The sequence below is a fragment of the Schistocerca americana genome, chromosome 5 (genome assembly GCF_021461395.2).
Source record: "Schistocerca americana isolate TAMUIC-IGC-003095 chromosome 5, iqSchAmer2.1, whole genome shotgun sequence".
Lineage (NCBI taxonomy): Eukaryota > Metazoa > Arthropoda > Insecta > Orthoptera > Acrididae > Schistocerca > Schistocerca americana.
This window is the reverse complement of record NC_060123.1, coordinates 563,709,175-563,722,435: the sequence shown is the minus strand read 5'-3', so window position 1 is coordinate 563,722,435 and position 13,261 is coordinate 563,709,175. Positions and strand designations below refer to the sequence as shown.

Sequence of the window (13,261 nt, the reverse complement as noted above, 5' to 3'; positions counted from 1 at the left end):
TAACACTGACATATAAAATCTGTTGGAGATCTGAGCAGGGACATGTTCAAATTTATTGAATGTACTCCACTCAGACCTGACACTGATAGCTGTTATGGGGCAGTATATTCTTTGTGCTTGGAAATCATTATAGTGAATCATGTCACATGACTGATACAATGCCAAGAAAAGCGCTCTTAATAGGGATTATGGAATGCCAAATATCTTGTCACAATTTGTCATAAATTCAAAAAGTTCTTGTTGTTTTGTTTTAGAAAATAATGGAAGTGAAACTATCAATGAAGGTGTGAATCATTACATTAAATTTTTTAAGGAGGAGCAAGCAAAATTTACAAAATTATTGCTTGCTTTCTGTAAAACAAACTTACTGACTTGGATTTAGAATGCAATCAAAGAACAATGTTCTTGCATGATATGAGAAGGAGCTGACAAACAAATTGAATAATTTATTTCAAATCATATAAGCCAATGCTCTACAAACTATCAAACATACGGGACAGTCTTCTTACTGTGACAAAGAATATCAGGAAGAATAGGCTTTATTTTCCATATAGATAGAAGACTCAGCACAAATAGGAATATAAAAGAAGAAAGAAGATATGAGAAATAATAAATGCGAGCATCTAGTTCTTCAACAAGTTGGTATCTAACAATCCAGAAACAAGACTTTTCACTTCAGATGAATGCAGTAGGACAGAACTTTTGTCTAAATTTGCTGCTTCATGTCAGAAAGCTGGGAAACAAGGTATTGAAGATTTTATTACTGCAGAACTAATATCTATGTTAGAGAGATAGCTGATTTTCAATCAGCTCTATTTATATCCTTTACGCTGGGCAGAAGTGCTTGGTTACAAATTTGATCATCTCCTTTCAATAACTTCATCATCAGATTTGAAAGAAGACATGAAATGAGCATGCTGAAGCTATTAAATCAACTTTTAAAAAGAATACTCTTACAATTCTGACCATTCATTGTTACAATTAATCATTGCATTACACATTAGGAAATCAAGGAAAAAAGTCTTTCTAGCAATTGTTTCATTCAGAGAGAAAAAGCAGCTCACTGATACTCAAAAATTTGCTTTTGTAAACAGCAAGCACAAGTTGTCTGGATTGCATTTACAAGGTACGGAAAGTAGAAAAAGGTAAATAATTAATGAACGCAGGTAGAAAGTATAAGCATTCTTAAATAGCATGAAAAATCAGTTATGAAGCAAAGAAATACCCCTACAAAGTGAAAGGGCGACCAAACACATTGCATTGCAATATTGATGTATGAAGTATGAAGCAGAGAAGTGAGTAATGAAGAAAGGACAACAGTAAAATATAAGTGAGTTAAATGAAATTTCTAAGAAACAGCATAGCAACCCAAACAGTGGAATTAGAAACACACAAATCAAAGAAACATTAAACCCTTGCTGTAAAGGTTTAGAAAGCAATACTGACATGGGACAGGAATGTTCAGACAATGGGCACACAAAGGCTGCAGAACATAACATGTGAATTGACAATATAAGGCAGAAAGCTTGAAGAAAGATAAAAAAAAAATAAGGTGCTGAAGGAGGAAAGATTAGGGGTTAACAGCCTGCTGATGACTATGTCATTAGAGAGGATTACAGGCTCAAAATTTGGGGAAGGATAGCAGATGTTCCATTTCCAAGTTTGCCTTAAGGGATTTCAGGAAATTACAGTATACCTAAATCTGGATGATTAGACAGCAATTTGGGTTGCCGTTCTCTTGAATATACGTCCAGTTTTTCATCATTTACAAATTAGATTGACAAAGTGTATTTGAAAGCAAAATATTCCAGATCATTAATAGTCCTCATATGCCCCTTTTCAAACAGCTGAAAGAAATGCAGAAAACAGTGCTAATGTTGTTCATCGTAGAAGGAAGCATTATAATGCTTCTGAAATTGAAAACATGCTTGAATTTTATTTTAATGAACTACGAAAATAACTTTCATGAAGTGATGGCCATGAACTCACACAGCTCCGTCTGTTATATTTCTTTGACCAAAGGTGAGAAAAAGTTAAAAATCACATCTTGGTGCAAAGTATCAGAGAAAGCTAATGGCAAGAGCAACTTACTGCCTAAAAATAGTCTCTATAATGGATCCTTTATGAAAATAGGAATGGCTGAACCAATTTCAAAACAGGATTCACACTTCATTACAATGACAGGTATTAAATATGGGGCAAATGTTGCCAACAAAAAATGTACACAATAGGCTATGATAAAAGTCAATCTGTTACCACAATCTTTATTTCATATGCACACCCATTGGCTCACAACCACACTGTCACCTTGTGCTAACTCTGTCCCCAAAAACAAACATTTTAGTGTGGCAGGGGATTGGGTGGTAGGGTGGGGAAGATGAGAACATTAAGAAACAAAAGCTCTTGGGTAATGCAGCTATCGAAGCATGTAATCAGGATCTGATGTTTTTGAAATTTTTGTTATTGTGTGAAGTGAAAGATGTAGCATTGTGTACAACACTAGATTTTAATAACAAAATACACTATAAAGGAGCAAAAATAAGTAACACTTTAATGCCATTAACAGCAACCTCGTACTTTAAAAACTTCAGTTTTACAGGAGAGTGAGAAAAAAATCATCTTTATCTTGATATAGATGATGAAATTATTGTCTTCATACACTTCATTAATAACATATTAGATGAAACAATGCGAAAATTAATTTCAAGCCATATATTAAATAAAAATTGACATACGATGTTGGTGTATGAACAAACTGACATACAAGGTTGCAGTTCAAGACCACTGACTTAATATTTAAATGCTACACTGATGATCACAGATCAGTGTTATCCAAACAGGATGAATTTTCATTTCAGAGTATTTATGACTTAACACCTTTATTCTGTTCACTTTGCACATATATTCCAAATTTCCAATACTGCAAGCACAGTCGTTTGTAATTTATGCAAAATGTAGGACAGGCAGCTTCCTGGGTAAGGTGGGAATCTCTTGCAATGTTCAGCAGCCAACAAGCAGTTGGTGCCCTGTGTGTTTTGTTATGTACTGTGTTGTGGTTATGCTTTAAGATGACTTATGTGCAAATGATGTCTGTTGACTCCAATGAAAGTACATTGAAATGTATAGATGATTACAGACAAAGAGGGGCACATGCCTCGCAGTCCCCTCCTCCCACTTGAATCTGAAGTACAGTGTTTTCATTAATATATTGAGTGGATAGCCCTCAGTATATAATAAGTTTTTATGTGTTAACTACAAAATTTAGTTCTTGCAGTGTAAGATTTCTTGAGACTGACCAACTCGTTTACATAAAAAATGGGGATTGTAAAATCTTGCAGTGCAGCCTCCTGGAAAAAAATTCTGTGCGCCCCCACAGGAGGCAGCATCCACTTGTTTGCAATGTCTGGTTTCACTCGATTCACCCTTTTCCTGAGCTTTTCAAGGACAGGACATCTTTGTAAAACACTTGGTTGAAAGTTTGCCCTGGAGGAACAAATTTTTTATGTGCAATACCCCTACAGTCAAAAAAGCAAATTGGCTTTGTTTTGACCTTTGATTTGCTCATTTGAGCTTTTTTCGGTTGAGGAGATGTCTCAGTGCGCCACTCCTCACTTTGCCACTTTGTCTCAGGATCATATTCAAAAATCCAGGGCTCATCACCAGTGATCACACAGTTGAACCATTTGTGGTCACTGGCAGTCTTCTCAAGAAGATCAACACACGTTTCTTCGACTGTCTTTCTGCTCAGTTGTGAGGTTTTTCTGCATTATTTTGGCACAAACCTTTCTCAAGTGCAAAACTTCAGTCATAATTTGGTGTATGGTGAAAGCATTTATGTTTAACAGGTTACCTGCCATCCTTATTGTTAAATGTTGGTCTGATCTCATAAGACCATGCACGTGTTCGACACTTTCATTGGTTTTTTAAGTCAACTGCCTCCATGAGCAAGGTTCATCTTCAACGCATTCTCAGCCTTCCAAAAATGATTTGTGCCAGAAAAAACTTGTGCCCTTGATAAGGAATTCTTCCCATTGGGCTGTTTCTACTTTTCGAAAATCACACTCGTGGATTCCCCAAGTTTAGCACAAAATCTGGTGGCATAATGTTGCTCTAAATTCCACTATTCCAGTTCTGTACCACACAACAAAAACACAACTTCATTAATGGCACTCTCAAAAATCAAGTGATGGCTATACAGAGCTGACTCGGACTGAGTGTCTGGAAGGCATAAACACACGGGTCTACACCAGTAGAACAACACAGCGTTGCCCAGCTGCTCACAGTACTGTCAGGCTCATTACTTTTCTGTCGTACCCTGTATTGCCTAGAGGTAAAAACTCAAAAGTTTCTCGAGCAGAAGTGCAAAATCTTCCTATGATGTCCTTCTGAAATTTGCAAACACAGTGCTCCTACCACTTTGTATTTGTAACATATAATGCCTTTGTCAGGTGAGATTTGTAGACTCTGAGGAAGAGCAGCCACAAAATATTATATAATAAATTATGTTTATCAGTAATGGATTACAGAGTTTAAATTAAATACTTTGCAGCAGATTTAAATGATGACAGTCATCATTTTTGGAACTGTTGATTGCACCTTGAAATACCACTTATAGTCGAGATAGTTTAAGAAGATCCCTAACAGCTCACACCACTGTTGCCAGCTTTCAGCTGCGAAGCAGTAATGGCTGCAGGCAGAAACAGTAGCCATCTATAGAGCTGTGACAACAGAGAGACAATACCATAGAGATGTTTACAAAATTACATTACTCTATTGCATGAAGTGGGCCTGCAAAGCTGCCACCCCCTGCCCATTGCTGCTGTCAGAGATCAATGTACGTCTACTCAACTACAGCTCCACATAGCAGACATTAGGATCGTGGCTTCTGCGGGGTACAGAGCTCTTATGGTTCTCCACTAGGCAGTTCATTCAGCCTAAGGGTGCCTAACCAACCTTTCACATTTTGTTGTTTACAATGAAATGGAATCCACAGAGTAAGTGAACCTCAGTTATCTAATCCCTCGGTATCTCTATTATGCTTTCATGCATCACTGACCAATGTTTAATATTAATACTTAGATTGTTTGAAGATAGTTTTTCATTTCCAGCATTGGCAACTCTATCCACTTTAGGAATCGAATGCTAAGTTTGTAATTGTCTCGCTAGAGTGACTAGAACACAGTAACATAAGTGGGACTGTCTAGCAAGAGTTTCACAGCTGATTAGAGGAAATGAGAATGTGAAACATGTCCCATTACCTTTAGATGCTAATAATTTCCTTGGTTGTTGACAACATTTGAGGGATAAAGTGTTTTATTTTTCCTTGTTTGTTGACAAGGTTTGAGAGGTAAAGTGTGTTATTAGCAAGGTTCTTTTTATGAGCGTATTGTGCCTGAGTTCTTGCGTGTTGTATTTTATTTTCTTACAAATACCTGTAGCACTCCACAAGTCTGGAAACAACACAATGCTAATTCATTCAGAGTGCAATTTATTAGGCAAAAATTCAGAACATGAACTTACGGTGGAAGCGAAGGAACTTGGTGCACCCTGACCTGATCTGAACATCAAATGGTTCAAATGGCTCTGAGCACTATGGGACTTAACATCTATGGTCATCAGTCCCCTAGAACTTAGAACTACTTAAACCTAACTAACCTAAGGACATCACACAACACCCAATCATCACGAGGCAGAGAAAATCCCTGACCCCGCCGGGAATCGAACCCGGGCGTGGGATCTGAACATCAATCAAGAACAGGCACAGTACAAATACAGGGAAGAATAAGCACATAATATTAACAGAGCAATGTACTTGCATGATAACATGTTTAGGCATAGTTATCATGCTTCCTGACATTTTAATGCAACAAACCGTAATACAAATGACTAGCTTGACGAGATCTTTAATGCAGTGTAGCACTTGAGGTACCTAATTACATAATGTACAAGTATGAATAAACAAAAAAAACATGGCAGGTTAGCTTTGTAAATGTTTAAAACAGTTTGTCGGCTTCTAGGCTTGCTTCTGTCAGCCAATTAGAAAATCACTATCTCATTGCACAAACTAATAAATGCTATGGATTGAACTCACACAAAAAATATTAAATGTCTCAAGCACAGGATCAAAAACATGAAAAACATTAAGCTAATATACTACAGTAAAGATGGCTCCAAAACGCATAATTTTTTAGTACAGTTTGTTGTGATAAAGTGATGGGAAATGTGACGTTGGCAGCTAAATATGTCATGTACAGACCTTCCTTGGAGATCACTTTTGGTGTTATTTGTAGCTGATTATGAAAAGGAAATGAGAAACAGACTGTAAAATTTTTAGAGAGTCCTGGCACCATACTTCCAATCGAAAAATGGTACAGCCTTCTCCAGAACAGAAACTACAAGCTGCACCTGGCCTCTGTTACTTAAATACTGTTTTACTTGTAGTAGTCTTTGTTTTTTCTAATTGTCACCTTTCATCACACTAAACACAGCACAAATTGTCAAACAAACAAGTGGATCCATAGCAGACTGCTTGTAGAATGAGGCAATTGGTGTACACATGAGTGAGTATAAGTACAGTACATTCTTGGCCCAAAATTTGTACATGCACTTTTATTCCTGAGCACCTATTCTGGATACAAGGAAAGAGGCATCATGTGGACATACATAGATTTCATGGCTATGTAGTGTATTCTGTCACTGACATGTTGTCTTCTTTTCCACATACTGCTGTTCTATTCCATGAATGAAATGTAATGCTTCCGATTTAATGCTATTTAAAATTTGTTATCGCTACATTTTTAGATTTCAGTGTGCATAAGAGTATTTCATAAGTAGTAAAAGTAAATAATAAAAAATTAAAAATGTAAAACTACATTTAGAAGAAGTTGTTCTTAGTGTTGACAGATCCACAGAACACCATTTTGCAAACTGCTCATGTCTGATGTCAATAGCATATAAGATGTCCAGATACAATACAATATCCAAGCCCTGAAAACTGATGAGAAACTGAAAAGCAGTCAACTGAGTAACGAGTTGAATAGATAAGACTAAATCGCAACTTGAAGTGTCATCTCTTTTCTCACACCTCACACTGGACAAGGAATCTTGTAAATTGCAGATAGAGAGAAGAAAAACATGAAAGTGGGGAATTAATGTAATGACTACAGCAACAATAGCAACAAAACCCAATACATGAAGAAAAATCAAATGAAAACAGAAAAGTGTGGTTCAAACCAATTTGCATGTGTGCATCTTCACTGAAACTTACCTAAATCGAATCTCTGAATTTTTTACTGAATTAAGCTTATAAATTTTTTCCATAGTCTTGAGTTTTTCAAGAGATAATGGTTTCTCTTCTAACAGCTGAGCCAGAAATTCTTTCACTTGCAAGGAACTCAGATTTTTAAGGTCTGTAGCAGAGAATGGACAAGATTCAGTTTCTGACCACTTCACCCATTTCTTACAAAGATCAGTACATGTTTCCTCCAGTGAAGTTTTGTAACTGCAAAAACAGAAACATCAGGGTTGTAACTGGACTTAACATACCACCAGCTCATGTAAAAAATAAACAGCATTTATAAATAGAAAGTATATACATATTTTGTTTGGTAATTTTTCTGTACTTACTCGGGTATGACTGGTGGCATTCCTGGCTTCTTTAACCATGTGTCCCAATCAACTTTCTTCAGATCCGCATTTTGAGCAAAGTATTCATACAAAAATTCCTTGAAATCATCTGTTCCAATTGACTTGTATTTGAATTTCTCAAGGTATGCTCTTAGAAATGGATCAAATTTCTCTGTAACATACAGTTGTTTGAAGCTACTAATAGTACCCAATAAATCCACCATAACAGAAACATAAATATTGCAAGTTGCTGGCTTCTCAATATTTATATGCCAAAGGCCTCATTCTCAGGAAACAGAGGAAGAGAAAGGACTACTAATGCAAAACTCTGAACCGAGACAGCCCCAGTTCTTGATCCCACTTGTTATGACCATAACTTGGGTTCTTTGGTTGCTCTGGGAGATGGTTAATTGGAACTACAACATATGAGATATTAGTTTACTTTATTACATGAATGATAAAAAGATTTACTTAACTTGATACAATCCTTCCCCTCACTTGACGCATACAATTACGACTCTTCTCTTTAGTACAATGTTCATCATTTTACAAAATTACATTTCCGTCTGAGACTCGACTAACTCTTTAGTCATACTTGATAATGTTGACTGCTTCAGCTGAGGTAATGAAGTGGGGAAGAGTGCTTCCAAGCTTGGCTCTTTATTGACCTCGAGGCATGGTGCCTTATATTGCTCCTGTCTAGAGCCTGTGTATTGGGAGAATGACTCATATGTGCAGAGTGACAAGTGGTGTGAAGTGGGTTCAGTCAAGTACGTAGTTCTAATATTCATCTGCTAGAGGTCAGTAGTGGAAAGGACTAAACAGAAAGAACCAATGTATATGTAGTTAAGAATTTTGACCACCAGAGTCCAGGAGTGCACAGAGACCTAAAGAAACAGGTCAAGAGAATGTTTTTGTGAATTGTTCTGTTTATTTCTTTTAGGCTTTTTTGTTTATTTATGTTTGTACACTTTTGCGTGTGCTTTAGTAGTGTGAACGATGTGTGGTCTACAGTAAATATGTATATCATTGTTCTACTGATGAACACTGTATGAACTAGTGTGAGAAAGTTTTAAGATAGTGTGAATGCAGACGACGGGGAATTTTGTATTATAGTATGCTAAGTAAGTCTATGGTAAAAGGAAAGGTTATTCGAGTGCAAATGAAAATAGTTAATAATGTAACAAAATATCAGAACGTTAAATACTAATTTCGGTAAAAAGTACAGTTCAAAACTGTGTTATTTGTTGATTCATTAGGTGTGAAAAGCATGTACAAACACTGGAGAATAATGTTTTACTATTGGCCATAAAGAATACTGACCAAGAACAGAGTATTCTTTGTGCATCTATTCTCTTGGAGAAAGAGAATCCTTACAGCAGTCTAAGGGGGTTGGAGCCCAGCCTTTCAATGGTACGGTTGTATGTAGTATGAGCTCCAAATGAAGTTATAATTTGCCAGTCTTAGTTGTGCTACATGTTTCAAAAGTGTTTTAAAGTGAAGGCATATTTATTTCAGTGTGTTTTCTAGAAAGTATGGATATTTTTAAATAATTTTGTGTATGAGAAAAGATAGTAATTCCACTTGGCATATAGAGCTGATTGGTGACTACAAACTTGAGTGCATTAGACACCGATGAACATACATACTATTAGTATGGCAAGCATTTTCATTTAAGAACAATCTGTGCTTAGTAGCTGTTCAGATTTTGGAAAATACATTACCATAGACTTACTAACATGAACGAAAGGGTTTGTGCATGACTGTGTTAAGATTAGCACAGGCTTGGCAATGAATGTGTACATCTCTAGGTTCAGAATATACCAAAGTTTTGCTAGTAGTTCCACCTTTCATTCAAAATTAAGACCTCTGCCCTATTCATAGAATAGTTATGTTGTATGCAGCCTGGTGTGAGCTGCAGTATGGTAGGTTTCTGCTCAGCTTTCCTACCAGCGATCTGCTGCAAAGAGTACACAGGTAGGTGCAGGTAATGGACGAACGAAACTGCACCGCTGCAACCTTCACACGAGGGTGCTGCTGCACTGAGAGAGAGAATAGCCTCTCCCATTTGTCACTGTGGATTGCAGTGAGATATTGCTCACATCTGTGGCATCAATGCGTTTTGCTTACTGTGGTGTGGCACCGCAATTTTTGGATGATACCACAATTACGGCCACTAGCGTAATTGTTGTGGTTTCTTTTTATGTTATGCTTTGTTTGTCTGTACTGATATTTTATTTTTTGTTTTCCTCAACTGAGTATTTGATGCTAACAGTGGAAGTGAGCAATAAAGTGATCAAGCCATTACAATCTTGCAAAGCAAAATCTGCACTGCATTTTAATTGAAAAAGTGTGAACATGTTCAATACTGGATTGCACATCTGTCTGCATTGTAGCCATATTGCTTGTAGGGGTAATGCTGAACCAACCTAATTACCATTTACCAAACCTAGTTGACAATCACTTTTTTTATTCTGAACCAGGTATAAGAAACTGAATTAGCATAATAGAGAGGGGTGAGGTTTTGTAAGGCAGGTGGAAACTGTACACCAATTGCATGAATTGTAGCAGAATCTGTCTGCTAAAACATTGCCCGCAAAAGGCAAGACCTAGTTATATATTTGAGTCCCACTTCAAAACACAGTTTTAACTTGTCAAAAGAGTTAATATTTTCCATATAGAAAGAGTCTCACATGAGAAATGCATGCATTATGCATTTTGCAAATTGATGCATACACTTACAAAAGGAACAGGTCAGAACAAATTGTAATTTGAGAACTGAAATCAGCAAGAAACTTCATGTAGAAACTAAGAAAAATTGACTGGCAGTCAATAGTGACTGGATAAAAAGCTGGTTAAGATATCAGATTATGACTATGCCAAACTCTTCATCTCCGTAAAATTTTACAAGTACTTAGTACACTAACAGTCTATTATCCAACAATGGTTATTACTTCAGAGAGAGGACAGTCAACTGTTTAAAGAAACATTATTTTTAGTGGGTATTTACTTAAGTGAATATAGGTGGAGCAATAGGAAAATAATGCAAGTAATTCTTAAAAGGATAAGTATGGAGTACATAATGCCAATATAATACAAAAGTGTGATTTTTAAAAAATCTAGAAAGTGCAGGAAAAGGGAAACTGTGCTTGAACTGGTGAAAAATGAGGAAAATAGACATTACCGAAAGGATGATCAAATATAAAGATGGTTAGTGTCACCAGAAGGGAAGCTGGCATCTACAGTTATGTTCAGTATAAGGAATAAAGGAAGACTGGTGAACATTGCAGAGTTCAGAACTATTCAAAATCACATAATTAGCAAAAATGGATATAGATTGCTGTCACACACAAAATATGGCATCTCATCCTCAGTCCATTCATTCTTATTCAGCTCTACACAATAGTTACACAAATGTAAGATATTTAACTACTTCTACGTACTGACCAGTACCTAAGTTCATTAATTTCCAGAAGCCACTTCACATGTGTATTACCTGTAGCATGATCAAACTGGATGTATGGGGAAGATTTTGTATTGAATATAAAGTACAATACGGATGTGATGACTACTGATTGAAAGGGTGAGAGGAGCAGTTATTAATTATATGTTACTGAAGATTAAAGAAACCAAGCAGGGTAGATAACAATCTCCAATCCAGATTTACCCCATGCAGATGTTAGTAACCATAAGGCAATAATCTTGGTGCATTACTTTAGGAGGAATAAATATGGCCAGGTTGCTCACCAACCCATACTGTAGACAATGTAATGAGTCAAATTATATCAGCTTCTGGATTAAATATATTACAGGGACACAAATAGTTCCCCCTAAATAACAGTAGTTACTGGAGACTTGTAATCTTTCTTGGCATGTGAACAGCATGCAAGCTGGTTATGTTGTTCCCAGGCTGTTACATCCAGACTTAGGCTGGGACTGCAATGAGTGCAATTCTGTCAAGGTTTGGTGTTCCAATGTTGAGTTTTACCACTGTTAACATATTTCAACAAATTCTCTGGGCTCTGACAGGCAAACATACCAGAAATAGGGTTGTCAGAGACCCTGCTTCCATGTGCAAGTTCCTGGTATAGTGGCCTAGATGAAAGGATATTGGGAGTAACATACTGAAGAAGCTCTGGTGATGTCTTATGGCCATGGGTACACAAGTTGCTACACAAAGTTTTGTTAAGTAGACAGTAGCATGAACCTTAGAAACACCACACCTTTTGACAGTTCTGTGTTTAACTACAAGTGCAGAACTTTAGAATATGAAGCTATATTACTGGAGTGTGGAGGACTTAAATGATAACAAATAGAATATACTAAGGTTTCCAGAAATGTATAGAAAAAGGTGAAGAAAAATAGTATTTAAAATCAGACATAACAAAGAAACAGAGCTGGGAGGAAATTTCAGTGCAACCATTGTTGGAAATGAGAATATTAAAAACAGCTTTGAAGAAATCTCAGGCAGAATAGCTACTTCTTGTAAAAATATCCAAAGCAATTTCCATGGGAATAATTCAAGTCTATGCACTCATATGCTGACGAGGAGTTAAAAGACTGCTCCCAAGAGCTATAGAGACTGATAAACGACAAAAAAATCTCACTACAAAACTTAAAAAAAAAAACATCAACAACAACACAGGAACTGGAGTTGGAAAAACCAAGTGAAATTAAAATGAGGTATTCCATAAAATAAACTGTTCCAGATGTGACAATCTTGAACCAATTTTAAATTGCAATTGATCAGAGACTCATAAGATGCAGAGTGAAAAATGAATAAAAAGCTAGAAATAAACAGACTCACCAGGCAGGAAGTCAGATAATGTATTTAAGAATAGGGGGTTATGCTAGATCAAATTAAGAAATAGATTCATCATTGTAGAAACTGGACGTTACACAAACATTCATGAAATAGGGAATGATTTAACAAAGGCACCTAGCAAAACTGACAAAGATGTTGCAGGTATATGAAGAAAGGAAAGGAACACAGGAACTATCAAAGAAAAGGTGAGAATTTGAAGCAGTCAATAATGGTAACATAACAGAATATTCTGAATCAAACAGAACTATTCAGATACATGTTAGACAGGATATGAAAATACATGATGAAAACCTAATTATAAAAACAACTTTAAAGCAATAACATTATGAAGGATACAAAACAGAAACTTATGCTAGGCTGACATGCCATTTCAACAGCTAAGACAGCACAAGAACTATCAACACAGAGAATATCGTACAGACACTAAATGATCTCTTTAAATGTTTTTGTAATTCAAAAGACGAGTCAGAAAGACAAACAGTTACTAATAAAAATGATCACTGCCCAGAAGTACTGCAAGATTACGTTCACCAGTATGTAGCCTTTCAAGATATGAAGAAAGGAATGACACTTGGAGATCGTCTTTCTGTAGAAATGATTACAGCATAACACAAAAGAAACTTGCAAAACTGTTTGGAGAATGCCAGAGGAGGAAGACAGTTCACCATAACTGGAACAGTCCTATAATTATTCTTCCTCACAAGACAAGCAACATACAAGACATATACAACTACAGACCTTTTCAATTCCTACTCTGTTCACCTTTCATGTCAGCTGCCTGCCCTATGAGCAAGTTGTACACATTATTCT

General features: G+C 36.3%; 1 protein-coding gene across 1 annotated transcript in view; it reads right to left on the bottom strand.

Moving 5' to 3' along the window:
- Positions 1 to 13,261, bottom strand: part of LOC124615560 (leukotriene A-4 hydrolase) — a 123,128-nt gene that overhangs the window by 30,520 nt on the left and 79,347 nt on the right. The window contains exons 10-11 of the mRNA XM_047143535.1: positions 7,627 to 7,798; positions 7,268 to 7,501 (exon numbers count right to left, since the gene is read on the bottom strand). Of these exons, the coding sequence (XP_046999491.1) occupies positions 7,268 to 7,501; positions 7,627 to 7,798 (406 nt within the window). The remainder of the gene's footprint in view (positions 1 to 7,267; positions 7,502 to 7,626; positions 7,799 to 13,261) is intronic.